Source organism: Kogia breviceps, chromosome 12 (assembly GCF_026419965.1).
Source record: "Kogia breviceps isolate mKogBre1 chromosome 12, mKogBre1 haplotype 1, whole genome shotgun sequence".
Classification (NCBI taxonomy): Eukaryota; Metazoa; Chordata; class Mammalia; order Artiodactyla; family Physeteridae; genus Kogia; species Kogia breviceps.
In genome coordinates, this window is record NC_081321.1 from 78,272,853 (window position 1) to 78,296,940 (window position 24,088).

Below are 24,088 nucleotides of genomic sequence, written 5' to 3' on the forward strand. Positions count from 1 at the left end.
AACAGAAGTCTACTTCTAGTTCCCGTTTGTAAGCTGCTTCTTCTTTTTTTTTTTGTGGTACGCGGGCCTCTCACTGTTGTGGTCTCTCCCGTTGCGGAGCCCAGGCTCCGGACGCGCAGGCTCAGCGGCCATGGCTCACGGGCCCAGCCGCTCCGCGGCACGTGGGATCTTCCCAGACCGTGGCACGAACCCGTGTCCCCTGCATCGGCAGGCGGACTCTCAACCACTGCACCACCAGGGAAGCCCGTAAGCTTCTATTTTGCAGTTGATAAATGACAGAGTCAAGGGCAAAAAAAAGCACAACAGACATTGCTTAATCAAATAACTTTAATCAAGTTAACAGTAAGCAGTAGAAGTACAATTACAGGAAAAGCCCCATATTTTATATGTAAATTGTTTTTCGTTGTCTTTACTTGTAAGGTGTTGAAGGTGGTACCCACTCCTGAATCTTCTTTCTAGTGGTGGAATAAGGTACGTATTGTTGTGGAGTGCCACTCACGTTGAATTTATGGTTTGTCCAAATGAATTTACGAGCAGTAGGTGGTTTTGTTGTTGGAGGATCATCAGTCATAGAGTGAAGCCAACAATGCCTTGAAGAGGGAAAAAAAGACAGTTATGAAGAGGCAGCATAGTGTAGTGGGAGGAAGGTTAAGAGAGCAGTTCTCGAGCTACTGTGTTGCTTGAGCTCACATCTCAGCTCCAACACTAACTAGCTGAACTTTTCTACACCTGGGTTTTTTCAACTGAACATTCTTACTAAGAATGGTGTAAGGATTAAATGAGACAATACATACACATAAAGCACCTAGAAAAATTCTTGTGCACAGCAGGTACTCAACAAATGTTGGCTATTGCTGTTATAATTGTTGTATTTCATCAAATCTAGGACACCATCAATTTTAAGATACACCATTATTTTATGTATTGCTGCTAACTAAACTGTGACGCTATTGATTATAACATGTATCCTAATTTTACGTATAAAAATGTATTTTAGAACTGATGACGTACAGTATTACTATTAGATGCTAGAGGCTGATTCCGGAGTCTCGGTATGCTCTGGATGCTCTGGTTCATGAAGCTCTAGTTTGAAACCCATGAGGCTCCTGCTGAAGAAGAGGGTCTCTGCATGCATCTTAAATCCAAGCTTAAGTCCGAACACTGGAGGACATACAGTTTGTTATAATAAAATTTTTAAATCACAGCCCAAAGTTCATGAGTGTTTCAGCTTCAAGTGTTAGTCAAAAGATGCTTGCTTGGAGGTGCCAAAAATCTGGCCTAAAGAAGAAAGCTAGGCGTTTCCTTGGAGTATAGAGAACTGTCTCTCTAATAACAGAGAAAAGAAAGAATCAAAGTCCAAGGGACAAAGAGTAGAACTGAGCAGAAAGTCAAGCTGAATTTATATGGGAAAGGAAGGGGAGAGAGAATTCATAACCAGACTCAGAGCTCACAAGACAAAGATGACCCTATGGGAAAAGGGAATGAGGTGACACGCACAGAATTGCAGCTCCAAGAAAAAGAAAAAGTGGGGTGGAGGATTGTCCAGCTACAGAGGAAGGGGCAAGTGGAGGAAGTTTCAGTAAAATAACTAAGACTAAAGCTAATGAGAACAATTTATGATGCTATGTAAGTTTAAGAATATTTGCTAAGAGTAATTGATAGATGTAGCTAGGTAATTGGCTAAGACCTATGAGAATAGAGATAAAATATTATTACTGTTGCTATATTTGTGTCTCAAGATAATTATATCATGATCAGCTAACACAATAAAGAATGAAGAAGTCTGTACACACTGGGCTGGTTTCTCTCTTACATCCTCCAAAGGAAACTGTGGATTAGTGAAAGTAACCAGGACCAATAAACAACTATTAACATGAGCTCTGAAACCTAGTGAGACAGTGGTAGCGAGACAGGCTCCACGAGCTACTCAAAGGTGGGATTAGCTGTCAAAACCAAGGCTCTTATTTATCAAGGGGCTTTGTGTAAGTTAAGGCACAGCAGAAATATTTAACTTTTGCCATTTGAGTCAGCTTAAGTAACTAAAGAAGATTTTTATTCAAATAATTGCCATCGAGACTCCTGAAAGTTAAAGTATTTAAGGAACCACAGTCCAAAGCTTTTATATATGCCTATTTAGTTACTTAACTGAGAGCTCATGGAGAAATAGAAAATGTTCAAGAAAACTGAAAGAGGGGAAATTCTCTGGTGGTCCAGTGGTTAGGACTCAGTGCTGTCATTGCCTGGGTTCAATACCTGGTTGGGGAACTAAGATCCTGCAAGCTGCATGGCATGGCCAAAAAAAAAGAAAGAAAGAAAACTAAAAGAAATTTCTTACCACCAACACATAAAATTTGAAAGTGTTCATCCAGTAAGGCTACTGGCTAGAGTCAGGGAATGAGTAAACAGCAATTTATTCTCATTATCTTAGAATAAGAAACTATAAAATAAGAAAATGTTTATAGTATGCTAGGCTAATATAACCCTTCTGTTATATTATTAAATAAAGCTTAAAGAAATAATACCTTTTAGATTTCCACACCAAAGAGTTTTTGCAAAACAGGTTTTCATCTGGGTCATTTTTCTTCCAATTAATTAAAGATGCTAATGGACTAAGAGAATTGTTTAGAAAACTGTGTTGAGCTGGCATCAGACCCACTTCAATTTTATATCACTGTTATTATCTTACAGCACAAAATATAAAATTACTTAAACTTGATGATAAAGTCAGTGAGACTACAAATAAGGAGACTGGAGGAAAGGCAAAAAGTTATAAATACAAAAGAGATAAATATAATGAAAATAGATTACACTTTGGAAAAAACTCAGTACTCAAATATATTCAAATGTGTCAAAAAATCTTTTTTTTAATTAATTTATTTATTTTTGGCTGTGTTGGGTATTTGTTACAGTATGAGGGCTTCTCATTGCAGTGGCTTCTCTTGTTGAGGAGCACGGGCTCTTGGCATGCGGGATTCAGTATATGCGGCATGCGGGATTCAGTAGTTGTGGCTCATGGGCTCTAGAGTGCAGGCTCAGTAGTTGTGGCACGTGGGCCTAGTTGTTCTGCAGCATGTGGGATCTCCCCGGACTGGGGCTTGAACCCGTGTCCCCTGCATTGGCAGGTGGATTCTTAACCACTGCGCCACCAGGGAAGTCCTCAAAATATCTTTAATGACAAAGATATTAAATCACAATTACAACACAACTCAAATGGAAATAAATCCATAAGTGGTTGATCCAATTCTCAGTTGTATGTGAGGAAAAAGTGTGGAAAGGAAGAGGAAAAGAACACTTTCCCCTTCTTTGAAAATATACTACTTCACTTAAGTTTGAGGTTGTTAGCCATTCAAAGTACAAAATGGAGGGATTTATTTGTGAAGAAAGAATTAAACAGCCTAATAGGAAATTTAAGAAATAAAAATATATACCATATAAAATAGATTTTTAAAAATCACTGTAGGGAACTGTAGGGACTTCCCTGGTGGCGCAGTGGTTAAGAATCCGCCTGCCAATGCAGGGGACATGGGTTGGATCCCCGCTCCGGGAAGATACCACATGCTGCGGAGCAACTAAGCCCATATGCCGCAACTACTGAGCCTGTGCTATAGAGCCCACAAGCCATAACTACTGAGCCCGTGTGCCACAACTACTGAAGCCTGCACACCTAGAGCCCATGCTCTGCAACAAGAGAAGCCATGACAATGAGAAGCCCACGCAGCACGACGAAGAGTAGCCCCCCGCTCACCACCACTAGAGAAAGCCTGCATGCAGCAATGAAGACCTAACACAGCCAAAAATAAAGAAATAAACAAACAAATAAATAAAATTTTAAGAATAAAAAATAAAAAATCACTGCGAATGAAAACAGTCTTTAAGATGGATATTAATAACAAAGATAAAAGTTTAATTTTCCCTTTCAGAAAATTTCCAGAAATGAAATATTAACAAATAACAACCAACAACAATAAAAATATAGGCAGTTTTGAATCTTTTCCTTGGATAATATACATTATTAATTTTGGGAATCAAGGCCGGCTCCTATGTTCATGTTTCAGATGTTTTCACTTAACATTACTGAGCCAAGAAATACTAAAGATTTTTCAATTTTTCAAAAAATATAATAGACTAAAAAAAAAAAACCCGCTCCAGATTGTTTTTTGAGGTAAAAATATTCATTTTACTAAAACTATTACTCCATCCCACTTTAGTTTACAAAACATTCTCATGCATATCACTCAGTCACTTATTTAATACTATTTCATATTTTAAAATTGTGGAAACAGAATTGAAATGACTTTCCCAAGGTCCCACAGCATGTATGTTACACACTGAGGCTTGAACACAGTTTCCCAATGGCTGAAGAGAACATTTTGATCAGGACCTTAATTACAATTAATAGATGAAAACTGGTTGGGATTATGATAGCACTTAAGTATCTGTCAAAATCCTGAGATCCATCTAACCACAGGATAAGATTGATATATTTAATGCAATAAAAACCAAAGACAGTTCATTACAAGATAGCCAACTCAAACTTTGTTAGCTCAGTAATTATTCTTTTTAATTAAATGCAATCTGAATCAAAATCTCAATAGGGTTTGACAATTATAATTCTAAGGATCAGCTGCAAGTCTATCTTATGAACATTCTGAAAACTCACAACAATCAGGAAGGCCAGTATTACCAGACATAAAAGTCACAAACATTAGAATGGTATAAAAATTGCCACAAAAATTTTGTACCAAGATTTTGGTAGAAAAGTACAATAATAAAACAGAAAAAAATCCCCCAGACTAAAGGCTATATAAGGTAAGGTTGGCATTTCAAATCATTGGGGAAAGTAAACATTTCTCAACAAATTATGCTAGGATAATTAATTTTGTTGAAAAAAATTATTAGGTTTCCCCAGCCATATATCAGGATAGATTGCAGATAGATTAATAGTACACTGATACAAATGTGTGAATATTTATATTCATAAGATATATTGATATTTATAGAATATGAAGGACCATTTCTAAGCTTAATATCAAAGGCCAAAGCCATAAAGAAAAAAATGCTAATTTTACTACATAAAAACTGAAGTGTTTATGTCCTAAACCTCTGAAAACAAGATTAAAAAATAAAAGAAAAGGGGAAATATTTGTAACATACAGAAAAGTAGTTCGTCTATCATTACAAATCAGAAAGAAAAAGTCAAACATCCAATAGAAAAATAGATAAAAGATGTTAAAAGATAAGTCATAAAAAGAAAAAGTAAAAATGGCAAACAACAAAAAAGAAGTTTAATCAAGGAAATACAAATGAAAACAAGATGTAACTTTTTACTTGCTAAACTAGCAAAAATTTTAACAAATAATAATAATACCCAGTATTTGTGAAGTTACAGAGAAATCAAACTCATATACAGCTGAATGTATTTACCCTGAGAATGTAAATTCAATGTATTTACCCTGAGAATGTACACTGAAGGTAATTTGGCAGTAGGTACTAAACACTTATAAAACATGTACACTTCTGGATGCAGCAATTTTACTTGTAGGAATCTGCCATAACGAAATAAGGATGTGTGGGAACATGCTTACATACAAGGATGCTGACCAAAGCTTTATATATAACAGTGAAAATATGGAAAGAACAAAACCAAGAATAATATAGGGAATACTTAAATAACTCAGGGCACATCCACATGACAGAATATTAAAGCCTCATTAAATATTATGTTACAGAGAATATTTTATGACTTGAGAAAATGCTCACCATATGTTAAGCTTAAAAAGCAGGTTATTTACTTAATTTACTTAATGATACTAAATAGCATTTATAAGTCATGGGCACTGTTCTAAACACTTTACAAACACGAACTCATTTAATTCTTAACTCTATGAGACAGATGTTATTATCCCAATTTAATAAATGAGGAAACTAGAGCTCCAAGAGTCTAAATAACTTGCCCATGATAGTGATGCTAGGATTCAAAACTGGGCTACTTCTTCAAAAAGTAACCCACTTACATTAAAAACAAAAACAAGGGGTACATATGCATAGGAAAAGAGGAGATGGAAAGAATATATATCAAAATATTAACAGTACTTTATCTTGGTGTGGTAGGATAATAGGTTACTTTTATTTGCTTTGTTATTTTCTGAATTTTCTGTAATAAACATGTACTACTTTGTCAGATAAAACAAAGCTATTAGAAAGAAAAATCCTTCTAATTCAAAACAACTAGAGATGGTTTTAAAATCCTGCTCAATTCATCTGTAATTTATTTGAGACTGTAAATAGGTTCTTCTACTTCTAACCTCATTTCATCCCACTTTAAGCCATCACTTAAAAAAAAATCACTCTCTTTAAAGTACTAAATGTGGGCTTCCCTGGTGGCACAGTGGTTGAGAGTCCGCCTGCCAATGCAGAGGACACAGGTTCGTGCCCCGGTCCGGGAAGATCCCACGTGCCACCGAGCGGCTGGGCCCATGAGCCATGCCCGCTGAGCCTGTGAGTCCGGAGCTTGTGCTCCGCAACGGGAGAGGCCACAACAGTGAGAGGCCCGCGTACCGCAAACAAACAAACAAAGTACTAAATGTTTCAGAAGCAGATAGACTGTTTCTCTCATTCTACCTTAATGGAAATTTTTCCTACATCAATTCCACCTCACAAACGTCATTCACTACAGTTATATAGAAAAAGTTCAAACTGTTTTTTTAAATCTAGAAACCTCAAAATTTTCTACATGACTATCTCTAGCATATATTATATATATATAACATCTTATGGAAAAACCCAAACGAACTTTTTGGCCAACCCAATACATTGCTAACCTGTGAACACACTACAGATTTATTCTGGAAATTGGAATCAAGAGTAGTTCCTGTTCACCAAAAGTAATACATAGTTTATTTCCACACTCCAGGTATAAAATTTTCCAGCAACTCATCTGTGTAAAATGTTAGAATCAGAAGCACTGAATAGTAAATGAAATGTGTTAAACAAAAGCTGAATTTTAAAAATCAAAACAATCTTGTCTTCTGCTTATAATTAGCACATTTTAACAGAGAAAGGTTATAAAGTAACACTCTGTAACACAGGAATATCTACTTAAACATGCAGTTTATAGTTTCTTAGAATACAGCCTCTTATATTCTGATTTTCCGGAGCAGAAAATAAACACTAGGAAGGATCTATTTTGAAAAGAAGCTTGCAACACATTGTACTGAATAACACTCATTTTAATTCAGTTCAGAGTATTTTACACAACACCTACTACCTGAAAAAGGACAGATTAAGCAGATACATCAACAGGAAGGAGACAATATTCTCTGGCATTGAGAGATGGCAATTTATTTAGGAAAATAATATTTTAAAAGACTGTAAGATAAAATTCAGTGGGACAAGGTATTAAAAAGGACAGGTTGAAGTTAGAGTGGAATTTAGAGGTAAATATGAGCTTCAAATTCATACAAAAACTATAAAAGAAGTGACAAGACATATCATTTTTGGATCAGCTACCAGAAGCAAATAAGACTACTGTATCCCAAAAGCAAAATAACTGTTGTTTCAAGGAAAATAGTATGTCTCCTTTCATCCAACAAATATTTACTGAGCAACTACCATGGGCTAGACACTGGTTTAGGCATTAGCAACAGAACAGTGAACAAAGTTCTTACCATCAAGAAGTATGGTAGCTGGAGAAACAATAAATTAAACACTATGCAATAAATTGCCAGGCAGAGAGATAAGAGCTACCAAGGGAAAAATGAGAGCAGGGGAAGGGGACAAGGTGTGCGAGAAGGACAGGGCTCTTTTAGCTAGGCAGTCTGAGGAGCACGAGCCATGCCACACCTGGGGAAATAGCTAGTGCAACGTGACTGAGGTGGGAGTGTGTTCACCACTCGGGGAAAAGCCAGAAGACCAACGTGGCTAATAAGTCAACAGTCAGCAGGGCAGTGAACAGGGCAGTGTACGCAGACCTGGAAGGGCCAGGATCACATTCCAACTCCTTGCAGACCATGTAAGGAGTTGGAATTTTAACTCTCACCATGATGGAAAGCCAGCGGAGAAGTTCTGAGCAGAGGTTTGATGTGATCCGAGTTACATTTTAAAATAATCACCCTAATCACTTAGTATGCTGGGAATACTGGTGTATTGTAAGAATGTAAGCAAACCAGTTGGGCAGTTGTAGAAGTCCAGACAAGAGATTACTGTGGTTTGGACTGGGGTAACAGCCATAGGTATATCAGGCATGGGATATATTCAGAAAGTAAAGCAGAAAGAACATGCTGATAGGCTGGTTATTAGAGAAAGAGTTGAGGAGGACCCTTAAATTTTTGGCTTGCATAAACAAGAGTCGTTTAAGGGCTTAGGGACATTTTGCTTGATAGGTTCATTAATCCACCTACACTGGGCATCTGAAGATATTTAAAAAATCAAATATATTACATTTATAAATGTGCCCTAAAATGCTTAAAGGGATGTAATTAACTAAACTTGCAAATGGAGATAACTCTTTAGGAGAATTTAATCCTTTCCATTAAAGTTTATCAAACATTCACCAAAGAGCAAGAGAATATGATTATTCTTTATCTTTCTGCAAAAATATTCAATTTACTAATCTTGTTATCCTATTTATAAATAGAACCTCAAAGCTTAAGAACAACTATGTTTTAAAATTTGCAGCTATAGTAAATAGAATATTCATTTAAAACCCAAACTGCCATTAATCCTGTCTATATACAAAGCCCCTAAGATACTAAAACACTCAAACTGACAAGTAGAATATTAAGCGAAATGGGGAAAACATCTGTGATATATTAAGTGAGGGGAGGGGGAAGAGAAACAAAATATTGTGTATAATAAAGACATACATATGTATACACACATATATCTATATATAGTTATTTCTAATCACAAACCTTCTTCTAAAGAAGGTGTGACCAATAAACTACAACCTGTTTTCCACACTGTGAACCTTTAAAAACATTCCTTCTCTACTCAAAAGCAGACACTCAGGTATTTGTTGAATCAGTGAACAAAATGTTAACAGTGCTTACTTCTTGGCCAAGGAATCAGTTTATTTTTGTTTGTACCTTGTATTTCTCTGGATTTCCCAAGTTTTCTATAATAATTGTACATTTTTATAATCAGAAAAAATATTTTAATGATGATTATAAGGACTGTTTTAATAGCATGGAAGATTGCTTATATTATCTACAGAGAAAACAGAAAATAAAACTGACTGATTATGAACACAACAACTACACAAAAATTTATTTAAAAAGACTAAAGGAAATATGCCGAATGTTGACAGTGCTTGCCTCTTAGGGGTGTATATGGATTATCCCTGCCCCCTGACAGATTCTTTTAAACTTTTCTGATCTCTCCACATTTTTTTCAAGAACAGATTCCATTTAGATTCGATGAAGTTCATATTGCCAAATCCATGTGGACACTTCTCTGTCCTTATCTTACTTAACCTCTCAGCAAACATCAATACAGTTAGACTTCCCATGTTTGTTGAAATGCTAACCTCTCTTGCCTTCCTTCTTACTTTGCTAGTAGCTACATCTTATTCTTCTTTGCTGGCTTGACCTCTGTCCTAAGCTCCAGATTTATCTATCCTGCTGTTTACTTAACACAACCGTTCATTTGGATTTCCGACAGGTATCTCAAACTTAGGACATCCAAAAAAGAAGCTTCTGATTCCTTCCCTCCACCCTCACAAACTACCCTTCTCCCAGTCTTCCCATCTGAATTAATGGTACCACCATCTACCCAACGTTTCAAGCCCCAAACCTAAGAATCATCTTTGATTCTTCTCTGTCACCTCCAAGTAATCCTCCTCATCTGCCACCTTACTCCTCTACAAGGCTTCTAGAACGTATTGTCAACTGAAAAAAAAAGCTGACCACAATGATGTTAAGTATCCTAAATAAATTAACCCTACAAGAGAAAAACCATTATCAATGTCACCATGGCACTGGAAAAATCTTCAAGGGCAAAATTAAGTTCTGTTAAAAAAAAAAAAAAAAAAAAAGAGCAAAACCTTTTTAACATATGCTATAATTTTTTTTAAAAAGTACTTATGTATTACTTGAGTAATTTAAACATTAATTTTAATAAGAAAAATTAATATATGAGGAGAGACTAGTGCACTACACGGAAGAAGGAAAGACATATTACTTAAAATGAACAGAAGGTGCCACCAAGTGGGAAAAAAGTACATACACAGTAAAGAAAAATCCAGGCAAGCCACGGTTTTTTCTTTTTTAACTTGGTTCAAAGGATTTCAGAGTTCCAATATTTCAAACCACACACACACAAAACTTTGTTTCTCCTGATGTAGGTGAAAACAGTAATTTTATACTATTATGCAAAAAATAGCCCAAACTTTCTACCTTTCTACCGGTATTCAACAACATTTTATCTTGTCAAATTTCATGTAGATACTGATTACTTACTTGGTTTACTACCAAAAAAATGAAAATAAAGATTACTGAGCATTACTGTATAGATGGTAGCAATTAGCTATCTTAAAGATAAAATTAAGGGCAATCAAAAGTGGTATAAAACAGTACTTGTAATCTACTGAAATACTTTGAGTATTCTATTCAATCAAGTTAAATAAGAAGAAATTAAAATCTTATTGCTGACCCCATAAATGAAGAAAAGGAAGGGACTGTAACAAAGAAAAATAACAGACACTAAGTTATAGTATAGTATTAATCTACCAGCTAGTATTCATTAAAGTGACTATAAACGCCAAGAGAGGATCATATATTTTGTTCACTACTATGCATATATAAACCCATCAGTGCCTGACACATAGTGGGATGCTGACTAAATATTCATTTAATGGAATGAACTATATGTAAGCTGGGTGCTGTGCTAGGTTCTAGGCAATAATTTTTTTTAATTTTTTATTTTCAAGGTTTGTGTAGCTCCCCCGCCCATCTCAGACATTTGCACCACCATGAATACTTTTTGTTTATCTATTGGTAGACCTAACAGCCGTACCGACTGCTGACGCATTCAAAGAAAATGAAAGCCTTGAGACAAAACAGACAAACCCACAAGATTTCTAATGTTCCCAGAAGATCAGGGAACGTTACGTGAGCCACAGAAGTTCATTAAAGATATTCCCTGGTTCTACCAAAAACACTGATGGCTCTGAAGAGAAAGCCTTCCCCAGGTGAAGACTATGTAGCTACTGAACAGACTCAAAGACCATCATAGGCCACACTGGGCACCAGAAAACTCAGAAGGACAGAGGACAGGAACCACAGCTTGCCAGCTGGGAAGCATCAGGTGTTCCTCTCACTGGGAGACTTTGCAGTAGTTCATGCAGGTGACAGCCCACCTGGCCATGCAGGAGCTATTTTCTTTGACTCCCTAGATGACACAGCACAGGCTCAAGGGAGATGATAGCCACATCAGGCAGGTGCAGGAGCTGCCCTGACTTAAAAGCTTCATGTCCACAAAAGCTAACATCTCTACTAACAACAACTCCATGGGCGTGGCTTCAGGACTGCCATTGCCACAAGGGACAAGCTAGTTCTAAGAGCAGCAAGACAGGGAAGCCCAAACATAGCTAACTCATCAGGCATTTATAAATCCTCTCAATCTAGATGCAGTTTGCCAGTCAGGAATCAGTTTTATCCAGCAGTATGACTGATACAATCTCATCTGGTTTCCAGGGTAACATTTAACTGAAGATCAGATTCTCTCAAACCTTTTACCGATGATTTATGAAAACTGCATGCTACACTAGGTGAAATCTCATTTCAAGTCCTGTCTCTAGCACCAACCTCTATTCTGACCTCTGGACTAGTGTTTTCAACTGTCTACCCACCATGTTCACTTGGTTGTCTAACAGGCATCTCGGAGAGAACTCTTGATCACCCCTTCCAGTCTGCTTCCCCCATCCTGCCTGCTCTTTCTCTTCTCAGTAAATGTGTCACAAATAGTTCAGGCCAGAAACATTGAAGTTACCTTCTTCTCTCAAAATCCAAACCATCAGCAAATCCTGTTGAGTCCATCTTACTTCAAAATATGTCTCTACGGTAGGCAGCCTCTAAGATGTCCTCCAATGACCACATCCTCCTGGTGTTCACACCCTTGTGTAATCCCCTCTCGAGTATGGGCTAGACTTACTGACTCACTTCTAACAAACAGAATACAGCAGCAGAGTGGGATGTCACTTCTGGGATTAGGTTTAAAAAGACTGTGGCTTCCATCTAGGGTGCTCTCTGTCATTCACTCTCACATTGTAACTCCGGGAAAGCCAGCTGTCATGTCATGAGGTGGCCTTGTGGAGAGGCCCACGTGAGTGTTCTCGGAAGCAAGTTTTCTGAGGTCTGCCTGCAGACATGTGAATGAGTTTGGCAGTGGATCCTTCCAAATTCAAACCTCGAGATGACTGCAGCCCCAGATGATATCTTCTTTGTAGCCTTGTGAGATTCTAAGCCAGAGGCATCCAGCTAAGCTGTGCTCAAATTCCTTACCCACAGAAATGGTGAGATAATGTTTATTGTTTTAAACTAAATTTTAAAAATCTGTTACACAGTAGTAGACAACTGATACAATTCCAAATCTCACAACCTACATTACTGACACCTTATCCAACTTCCATCATCTCTGGATGGAGCTGGCCCAGACAACTACATAAATAGTTCCCTAAGTCATCAGCCTACTTCCACAAGGCTCCCTTCCTCTATTCACAGCAATCACAGAGATGCTTTAAACATTTAAATCAGAGTCCAAGAGCCATTAGGTGGGGCCAATCAAGGTAGGCATCTGTCTTTGCTTGGCATGGAGGGTGGAGATGAGGTGTGTGGCAACAGCCCAGTAAGGTGACAGAGCCTGAATGGGGAGAGAAGGGCAGCCACATGGGGGGAGGGGTATGGCAAGCTGATGTGGGGTGCTGGAGGCAAAGCGAGGTAAGAAGGAAGGCCAGTGGTGGGGAGGTGGGAAGGCAGCAATGGGAACTTTGTTACCTACAGTGGAATTCATCAAATACGTAACTCTATTAAATAAAAGAGAAACAGATACATATACAGAAAGGGAGAAAACTGGAACATAACCTGCAGTGTTGGACTGGATTCAGTGGCATTGCTGTCAACTTATGGTTTTCAATATATAAGGTGAAAAAGAGAGATATAGAAATAGAAATGTACATACACACACCCCAACATTACAGCCAACTGAGCTTGTCCACTGAGATGCCCCAACAGCAATGAGTGTAACTTGCACTCAGATATTAGTTTCTAAATACTATTCTCTACTGAAAAATAGCAAGTAAGAAAATAAAACAAACACAGGGCTCCTCAGAGAAATGGCTGTTTTCATGGGTGGGGCAGGGAAAATATAAGATGAACCTGGAACACCTTTTGTCAGAAAGCAAGAAAGTGCTCCAAGCATGAGGGGGATATTTCAAAAGGACCCCAAAGGCAGACTGAATGGGCTCCCACTGGTCAAAATGAGTTCAATTTGAGCAATAAAATAACGAATTATAGTAATGGATTACAACACATTGATTAAAATGACAGTTCATATTGATATAAATAAAGTTTGATGAGTAACTGGATAGTTGCATAACCTCAAAGTATCTCCCCATAAAATGCCAATTAATTGTAAAGGGAAAATGAGTAAATTTGGAATGGAGAAATCTGGCACACACACCCTAATCATAGAAATTTTCAGTAATGAGACAAATCAAAACTAGATGCCATTTAATAGAATGCAACAAGAAGAATCTGACACTGCTTCTGTGACATTCCTGCCAAAGATGCATAGCCTCCATCTAGTCATGAGGCAACACTGCAAATCTATACCGAGGGACATTCTACAACACAACTGGCCAGTAATTTTCCAAAGTGTTAAGACCATAAAAATCAAGGAAAAGCTGAGGAACCAAACCAGGGTGAAAGAAGCTAGAGAGAAATGAGGTCCACATAAGATGCATGACCAGATTCCCTTGCTATAAAAGACATTGCTGGGGGCTTCCCTGGTGGCGCAGTGGTTGAGAGTCTGCCTGCCGATGCAGGGGACACGGGTTCGTGCCCCGGTCTGGGAGGATCCCACATGCCGCAGAGCAGCTGGGCCCGTGAGCCATGGCCGCTGAGCCTGCGCGTCCGGAGCCTGTGCTCCGCAACGGGAGAGGCCACAACGGTGAGAGGCCCGCGTACCGCAAAAAAAAAAAAAAAAAAAAGACATTGCTGGGACAACTGATGAAACTTGAAGAGGGTCTGACGATTAGACAGCAGTGGTGTATCACTGTTAATTTCCTAACTTCGATGGTTATATTGTGGTTACATAGAAGAATGTCCTTGGCTGTAAGAATTATACTCTAAAGTATTCAGCCATGATATGACATCATGTTCGCAACTCTGAAATGATTCAAATACTTGTAACTTTTCAAAAAGTTTGGGATTTTCCCCAATTTTTTAAAAATTGTAAAACAGATCACATTCTACCTAACCTTCCAGTGACTTCCAGAGAACTTCAGAAAAAAAGCCAATGGATCTACCCATGGTTTACAAGATCTACATGTAGATGTAGCTACTGAAAGCCCTAGCTATCTCCTTCCTCATTTCCTGACATCTTCCCCTTACTCATTCCACTCCAGCCAAACTGGCCATATTGCTGTTCTATGAACACAAGCAATACATCTCAAGCACACAGGACTTTTGCACTGGTGGTTTCTGCTGTCTGGAGCTCTTCATCGCCCCCCCACCAACTCCTCCCCTCTTCAAATGTCACTCCCTCAAAGAAGCCTTCCCTAACGCCTGCATAAAACAGCCACCTCCCCTATAAGAGAAGGCCACTGCTCTTTATCCCTTTATGAATTCCTTGCATTTACTGTTGCCTAAAATATATAACACATTTGGTTTTCTGCTTCCCTTCACGAGAGCAAGGACTTTGTTTTACTCACTGTTGTATCCCCAGTGCCCAAAATAGTTCTTGGCACCTGGTAGGTACACAATAATTATGTAAATGAATAAAGATGACAAATTGTATTTGTAATTCATTACTCGATATGTAAGATAACACCTGGCTCTCTAATAAAAGATAAATCAACCCAACTTCAAATGTATTCATGGATCAAATCAAAGGTAAGGTTAGAATTCTACAATGTACTGCACTCACTCAGCAAAAGGGGTTCTGAGCAACAGCTGAGCTTATCCGAACCACTTCTCCCTACAAAGACTCATCATAAGCCTTTAAGCTTCCCTTACAAGCAAGGGTCATCAAAGGTACTCAGACCTTAGGAGGCTCCACTCCACAAAGAAACTCAGCTTTGTATCCTAAACTGCCCTCAGGCATCACCCCAGCAGGTGATGTTATCTTCTACAGCTTTCAGCTTCTTTTTTTAATGTGATCTCATATCTTATATATAAAAGGACTTGCTTGGCTGCATAGTACTTTTATCATTTCAGATTTTTAACTATTTAATAATTTAAAATGTTTCAGACCATGTAATTTTCCCTCCCCCAGCCCCCAATCTAGATAGGTGCTTTGAAGGAGATGGCCATCAATCTGAACACAACAGCCCACAGGCTCTCCACACACTCTTAGGACCAACCCCTCCCCCAAACAACCAAACTAATGAAAATCAGCAGGATACCTCGCCTCCTAAAGCCAACACTCCACTTTGAGATCTTGGTCTCAAACAGTGCCAACGTATACACAGAATGCCCCTTCGAGAAGGCAGACAGCACCAAACCTAAAATCACAGCTCCTCAGATTTTAACAGACCATAGGTTATTATTTCCCATTAAAAAGAGCAAAAAAAATTCAGCCTCAAATGTAACATCAGTGCTGCTTTCTCATGTTAAGAGCCAATGAGTTTTAAAGACAGAATCCAATATTGTGGGTCTTCAAACTACATCACCGACATGAGTAAATGCTTCTAATTAGTCCAAGTAGTGGACCAGAGGTAGGCGAAATCTTACAAACATATTTTGCGTAGCTCACATACTATTTTAAAAAATTATTCTGTCCAATCAAGTAGCCTATTCAATATATCCTTTTAATTTAATTTTTTATAGATTTAATGAATTAATCAATTTATTTATTTATATATTTTTGGCTGCGTTGGGTCTTCGTTGCTGCACTCGGGCTTTGCGCGCGGGCTTTCTCTAGTTGCAGCGAGCGGGGGCTACTCTTTGTTGCGGTGCACGTGCTTCTCATTGCGGTGGCTTCTCTTACTGCAGAGCACAGGCTCTAGGTGTGCAGGCTTCAGTAGTTGTGGCACGCAGGCTAAGTAGTTGTGGCTCAGGGGCTCTAGATCACAGGCTCAGTAGCTGTGGCACATGGGCTTAGCTGCTCTGCAGCATGTGGGATCTGCCCAGACCAGGGCTTGAACTTGTGTCCCCTGCATTGGCAGGTGGATTCTTTTTTTTTTTGCTGTACGCGGGCCTCTCACTGTTGTGGCCTCTCCCGCTGCGGAGCACAGGCTCCGGACGCGCAGGCTCAGCGACCATGGCTCACAGGCCCAGCCGCTCCGCGGCATGTGGGATCTTCCTAGACCAGGGCACGAACCCGTGTCCCCTGCATCAGCAGGCAGACTCTCAACCACTGCGCCACCAGGGAAGCCCAGCCTATTCAATTTAAATAAAATAAATTCACTTCCTTAGTGGCATTACCCACATTTCAAACTGCTCTGGGCCACGTGGGGCTGGTGGCTACCCTATTGGACAGCACAGATATAGAACATTTCCATCATCACGGAAAGTGCTATTGGACAGTGCTGTATTTAAACTGACAAATACCTTTAAAATAAACATTTAAAAACAAGAAGTCTCACGAAGAAATACAGATTTCCACTTTCTCTTGAAAAATCATATCTAGAAACCCTTGGCTGAATTCTTACCTTTTGGAACTGGAAAGAGTGAACAGGGCTGCTGCCCTCTTTGATGGAGTATGTGCTTTTCAGTTCAATACAGTCCCCAATACCCCCAACTGTCTCACATCTGTACTTCCCTCACTTATGTTACATGCCTGGATTTCTACTTGAGCCTTCAGAATCAAAGTGAATACTCTGAGATTATCCTAGTTTCTACTCAATAGAGCACAAAACTATTTCTGATGATCAAGTTCAACTAAAATAAACTATCACAGCCAACCTGATACATATTTTTAGTTTTTTTGTGTGAGATTTTCTAGACCAACTAGAAGGGCTCTCTAGAGTTTAAATGTGTTTCAACCAACAACCTGTGAAATAGATATAAATACTTGCTTTGAAATAGTTTATTAAAAATTTGGTAATTCAAGTAAGAGCATTTAAAATTTCATTTCAAAATAGGCATATTAAAAATCACAGTTTTTAGAGACCTAAGGAATTTGGGGGCTCTCAATTCACAGATGAGAAATCCAAGCTCCAGAGAGGTTAAGGAATTAATGCTTTAAGTCAAACTGCCAAATTAGATCAGAACCAGAGTTCATTTAGCCTTTCTCTTCACTATGGCCAGGTGATACTACAGCACACTGTTTTCCCTCAAAGACAGCCACAATATTATATATCCCAACATATAATATGATTGGTGACACCCCTCCATCAAGAGATAGTCTGTAACCTCTCTGGCTAAACATGGGCAGAGTTTTCTAGTTGCCTTGACCAAGGGAATGCGGACTCAATACTGGATGATTTCCAAGACTACGTCAGATAAGGCCACATGGCTTCTGCCTGGCGCTCTGTCTCAGAGCATTTGCCTGAGCAAGCTCAGGCTACCGGAGTGTGTTCCAATCCAACACCCCAGCCATGCCCCCAGCTAAACAGCCAGCATCAACTGTCAGACACTGAGTGAACACACCTTCAGACTGTTGCCAGAGCTGCTCCAGATCTTTGCTCAAACCCTCCAACCCCCACCTCTGGCAGGAGTGTCCTTGCTCAAAACCTGCCACCCCCTCCACCTCACCCCTGCCTCTAGCAGAAGTGAATATAAATCCTTCAGTTAAAGGGTCCAGAGATAAGAAGGGAAGCTACAAACAAAAACCCAGATGGAATCAGATGGGACCAGCCAATGAATCTGACCTCCAACAGACCCAGAGTCTGATTATACATTGAATTTTTTCTACATTAGCATATTATATGACACACCTACTGGCAGCCAGGACCAGACATTAAAGACCAAAAAAGGGTCAAAGGGGAGTGGCACCCCACACCCTGAGGGTGCAGGGAGCCCTGCCCTTCCCGGTAGACTAATGCATATGCCTCACCTTCACTAGCCTCTCTCCTCCTCCCTTGGTCTTTACTCTATAAAATTAAATCTCTCTTGCCACCTGGGCGAGAAGTTGATCTGTGAACATAGTTCCCACTTCTCCATTCTTTGGCACTGAGTAAAGCTTGTGCTGTGTCTATCTAAATCAGGGTCCATAGGACGTAATTCAGTAACAAGATGATTCTACTATCCAGCCTTTGAGTCTTCCACTTGAAGCCTCAGACATCCTGGAGCAGAGATAAGCCATCCCTGATGTGGCTTGTCTGAATTCCTGACCCACAAAACCTATGAAATAAATACTTATTGTTGTTTTAAGGTACTAAGTTTTAGGGTAACTAGTCATGCAGCCATTGCAATTGGGACAGATGCTTTCAGAACAACACTGATTAACTTAAGAATAGATATACAACAAATATCTGTGTAATGAAACAAATATTGCCAAGTGAAATAAAATAAAATGTTGATGTAGCTCACCATTCAGGGGGTACCATGCTTCCATCCACATCCCAGAATGTGTTTTTGCCATTCATTTCAGTAGTATATATAACCCATCGGTGACGGCCTGATGGAAAGATCAAAATGTAGTTTAGAGAGATGTGAGGAAATAAAAACAACCTTTTAAAAAAATTATAATTGCATAACATCAAAGAAGACAACCTTTTTTATTAGGAAAAGACTTTTATATGCTCTTACATAAGAGAAATGTTAGAGAACTAGAGCCCTGGGTGTATTACTGAAGGGAAACTCCAGGAAGTGTATGGCAAGCTTTTATCAACAACCTAGTGGCCACCTCAGCAAAATCCCTGCATGGGGACTGAGACTCACTCTGTGGGTAGGGCTCAGCCCTTTCACAGTGGAGAACCCTTACTTCTCCCCCAACTCCCCCTCCAAGGGGGTATCAGAGAGGGAAGGGGAGGGAATATGTTTCCAGCTGTTCTGGGTATTCAGGAGAAAAAGTGCTCCTCCTAAGACTGGGGCAGGAGAAATGTATTCACAGCAATCACACTTGAATTATATGTTTCCATATAAATATTTTTAAACAAACCACCAGAGATCCTTTTGGAAATTGGTGATTATTACATAATAAGCAAACAGTATATATGATAGTTAGATAAGTAGAACATCTCATGTTATCAAAACAGTACACTGCCTTCTTTAAAAAATTTCTGTGAAATAGTTGAGAGCATAACCACAATTTACAAAACTGTTAGGCAAAGACCTGGATTTTAATGAAGACTGTCACTTTTTAAAAAAATTTTTATTGTGGTATAGTTGATTTAATGTTGTGTAAGTTTCAGGTGTACAACAAAGTGAATCACTTATACATATATCCACTCTTTTTTAGGTTCTTTTCCCATATAGGCCATTACACAGTACTGAGTAGAGTTCCCTGCACTATACAAGACTGTCACTTATTATCAGTGTATATTAGGCAAGTCTTATGAGACTCAGTCTCTTTACCTATTAAAAGTGGATGATTAGGGCTTCCTTGGTGGCACAGTGGTTGAGAATCTGCCTGCCAATGCACGGGACATGGGTTCGAGCCCTGGTCAGGGAAGATCCCACGTGTTGTGGAGCACCTAAGCTCATGCACCACAACTACTGAGCCCGCGCTCTAGAGCCTGCATGCCACAATTACTGAGCCCACGTGCTACAACTACTGAAGCCCGCGCACCTAGAGCCTGTGCTCCGCAACAAAAGAAGCCACCGCGATGAGAAGCCTGTGCGCTGCAACGAAGAGTAGCCCCCATTCGCCGCTATTAGAGAAAGCCTGTACACAGCAATGAAGACCCAATGCAGCCAAAAATAAATAAATAAAAGAAATAAATTTTTTTTTAAGTGGATGATTATACCTACATCTTAAGGTTGCTATGAAAATTAAATATCACACCTAGTTCAGTACTGGGCACGTAAGTACATAATACACATTAATTCCTTCCATCTCTTCCTCATTGCCTTCACCCCCACAGAGGGAATATGGAATTCATCCCTGTAATGAATTTTAAGCCAAGAAGCAAAACATAATCTGCATTTACAGAGTTTTCCTAGGGAAACATATAATCAAAAAATATTGACTAATACTATTTAAACATGAACTTATCTATTAAAGAGACTGAAAAGATTTCAGCCAGGATTTGTTTCTTTTATTAGAGAAACCAATCTTGAGAATAAGAAACTAAAAGTAAATTATAATCTTGTGAGGCAGGGGAATATGAAGGCAGATGGAGGAAACCTTGGGAAAGGTTTCATAGAGTTAGGACATAATGACAGAGCTGGGCTTCAACAATCTCATTTTATATATATATATATATATATATATATATATATATATATATATATATACATTTTTAATGTGCATACTCAGACTCAGCAATACCACTTATAGGAATTTATTTTTAGAATATTTAAACAAATGAATGTGGACATAGTTACAAGCAAGTTCACTGCAGCACTGTCTCTAATAGTAAAAAGTTGAAGGCAATGTAAATGTCTCCCAATAGTAAACTGTTTAATAAAATAATGGTTCTTCCATACAGTGGAATACAGTGTTGCTATTAACAAGAATGGTGTGGGGGACTTCCCTGGTGGCATAGCGGTTAAGAATCCACCTGCCAATGCAGGGGACACAGCTTCCAGCCCTGGTCCGGAAAGATCCCACATGCCGTGGAGCCACTAAGCCCGTGCACCACAACTACAGAGCCTGCGCTCTAGAGTCCGTGAGTCACAACTACTGAGTCCATGTGCCACAACTACTGAAGCCCGCGAGCCTAGAGTCCATACTCCACAACAAGAGAAGCCACCGCAATGAGAAGCCTGTGCACCGCAATGAAGAGTAACCCCCACTCGCCACAACTAGAGAAAGTCCATGTACAGCAACGAAGACCCAAAGCAGCCAAAAATAAATAAATAAATAAATTTGTTTTTTTTAAAAAGCATATATTTTCTCCCTGTGAGGATATCAAACACTGTTCTGCAACTAGAGTTTTTCATGTTACACATATCTTTGATATATTTCTATACAACAAAGTATTCTAAAAAATGTGTAATTCATCAGTATCCAATTGATGCACAACTAATGTGGCTTTTAGAATTTACTACTAAAACAATGCTGCAATGGGTGTCTGTTTTGCAAGAATATTTGAGGTGAATTCCTAGAAGTGTTGAGACAAAAGATATGTGCAATGTAAATTTTAACAAAATTTACCAACTGTCCTCCAAAAGGACTGCGTAAACCCATATATTCTTTTTTTTTTTTTTTTTGTGGTATGCGGGCCTCTCACTGTTGTGGCCTCTCCCGTTGCGACGCGCAGGCTCAGCGGCCATTGCTCACTGGCCTAGCTGCTCCGCGGCATGTGGGATCCTCCCGGACCGGGGCACGAACCTGTGTCCCCTGCATCGGCAGGTGGACTCTCAACCACTGCGCCACCAGGGAAACCCCTAACCCATATATTCTTATGGCATTTCCCCAGTTGGAATTTATCAGATTGGCAAATACTTCAAAATTTGATAGGTGAAACAAGATAACGCTGTTTTTTGAGCTGCATTTCTGTAATTACAAGTAAGGATGAGAGGGATAAATCAGGAGTCTGTAATTACAATATACACACTAATATATATAAAATAGATAACCAAAAAGGACCTACTGTATAGCATAGGTAACTATACTCAATATGTTGTAATAACCTATAATGGAAGAGAATGTAAAAAAAAAGGAATTAAAAAAGTGAATCACTTTGCTGTACATCTGAAACTAATACATTGTAAATCAACTATATTTCAATAAAAATTTTTTAAAAATTTTAAATAATGTATTCTTTTTAAAAAGAAAAGTGAAGATGAGCATGTTTTCATGCCTTTGTTGGTCATTTAGTTTTCTTTTCCTGTGAATTATCTTTTTCTTTTTTCTATTGAGTTCTTCATCCTTTTACAAGTACTTTGTAAAAGTTCCTTGTACATTAAAGAAAACAAAGTCAAATCAAATCCCAATCTCATTCCCATTATTTATACCAAAAAATACTGAACTCACCAAAAAACTGCTTGTTGTCTTCATAGTATTTGTTTCCATATTTGTCTTCCCCCACTAATGTGCCAACCCTCACATCATTTGCCCTGGGAATGTCCAAAAGAAAACAGACATTTTAGGGAGATTCTTTGTTCATAACACACACATAAAGTGAAAATACCAACTTTCACAAACATAGGCAGCTGTGCCTGCTAGAAAAATGAGGAGGTGCTGGGTATGGTCACTGGTTGTATACTTCTAGAGTTCATCCCCAGGTTCACGGCCACTCATTGTCAGAGAATCAGCTTTCAGGTAGGAGCTCTAGAATCTCTGCTCTTGTTGACCTAGTACCATTACAGAACGAGAAAAGAGAAACTGACCTAACTAATGTGCCTAAAGTACACTAAGTAGATAGATGCAATATCGTCAAATTACAAGACTACTTTTATCTACTATCCCTAGACCATGAGGCAATGTGGAGTTAGCAAAAAACTTCAGGAAATCTGGAAGCTCAAGTATTTCACTGTGATCACCTCGCTCAACTCTTTACAGTACAGGGAAGGCAAGTGAAGGCCAGCGAAGGAGGAAAAAAAAAAACATTCCCAAGGTCACACAGTGAGTGTTTGGCAATGCTCACTGCTCTCCAGGAAGTAGAGCAGGGGTGCAGCCCATATGCTCTCGCCTCCACGTCATGGCTCTGTCTCTAGAGCCGGCTTTGGTCCTGTCTCCGGGAGACCCCTAGACAGAGACTTCGGCCCGGGGTAAGCGGGCAAAGGCTGTCCTTGAGAAAAGCTGCGGATTCTCCAAGGTGACCCAAGCCCGGGCCACTTTCCAAGAAACCAGCCAGCGCAAGTCCAGCCCCAGAGGCCAAGAGCATGGCTCTGGCCGCTTACCTGAAGAAAACTCGTAAATAGCCGCGGAGGCCTCCGTGGCCGCTGACCTGCTGCAGCCCGCGCTTCAGGACCTGCAGCAACTCCATCTCGTCCCGCAGGCCCCGCCTCTCCGGCGCGCAGCGGAAAACCCACCGGGGGGAAGCGGCCACTCAGCGGCAGGGAGCCGACCACAGAAGGTTCCCACGCACGCGCAGCACGCGGAGGTGGTTTTGCGCATGCGCGGGCCCGGAGCGCGCGGGTCCGGAGCTCCCCCGTCAGGCCACTCCCCGCTTTCCAGAAAAGGTGCGGTTGGTTGATTTCCCTCCGAAGCAAAGTTTTCTGAGATTGCATTTTGAACGCAGGACATGCAGTGGAAAGCTCACCTAAACTAGGTTTTCCCAGGTGAATGTTCCTCCTTTGGAGGCCTCAGTTTCCTTATCTAAAGTGATTGCCTGACTACTCCAAAAATCCTTTCTAGAGCCAAGATTCCTTAGAAACTAGATACCATTAAGGAATTCAATATTAAGCACGAAATGATACTGCACATTCGGAAGTAAGCAAATTCGACACCAGCGTTGTGGTAGGCGACTGAAGAGGAGGAATAGAAAAGTACGAGATTAAGTATCTACTCTCAAGTATTCAATGATTTAGTTGCAAGTTTTAAATTAAAAATTTAGATACTTAAAGTGTATTCGAAAAATAATCCATGCATGATAAATTTTTTAAACAATAAAGGGAATGTAATGAACGCTATTATTTCTAATTTTCTAGCAGCTAACTTTACTTTAAATATGCTTTAAAACCTATATTTCTTGATCCATCCGTTTGGAAATCTCTGATTCCCAACTATTTGAGATGAGAAACTTAGCACATGGTCACTTCCTTCACCTCATCCCATCCTTTGCTCTTCCAGACTCTAGTCTACCATATCATTTCTTTAAAAAGGTCAAGATTTATAAGATTTATATTCTAACCCATAACTGAAAGTTTTCATA

At 39.3% G+C, this 24,088-nt stretch overlaps 1 protein-coding gene across 1 annotated transcript; it reads right to left on the minus strand.

Annotated features, from left to right (window-relative positions):
- Positions 1–313: 313 nt before the first annotated feature.
- NDUFA12 (NADH:ubiquinone oxidoreductase subunit A12) lies at positions 314–23,331 on the minus strand. Its single transcript, XM_059081249.2, has 4 exons — positions 23,115–23,331; positions 22,246–22,328; positions 18,693–18,780; positions 314–590 (listed from the first exon to the last, which is right to left on the minus strand). Exons 1-4 carry the CDS (start codon positions 23,198–23,200, stop codon positions 410–412), a joined length of 438 nt encoding a protein of 145 aa, XP_058937232.1. The 5' UTR covers positions 23,201–23,331; the 3' UTR covers positions 314–409.
- Positions 23,332–24,088: the final 757 nt, after the last annotated feature.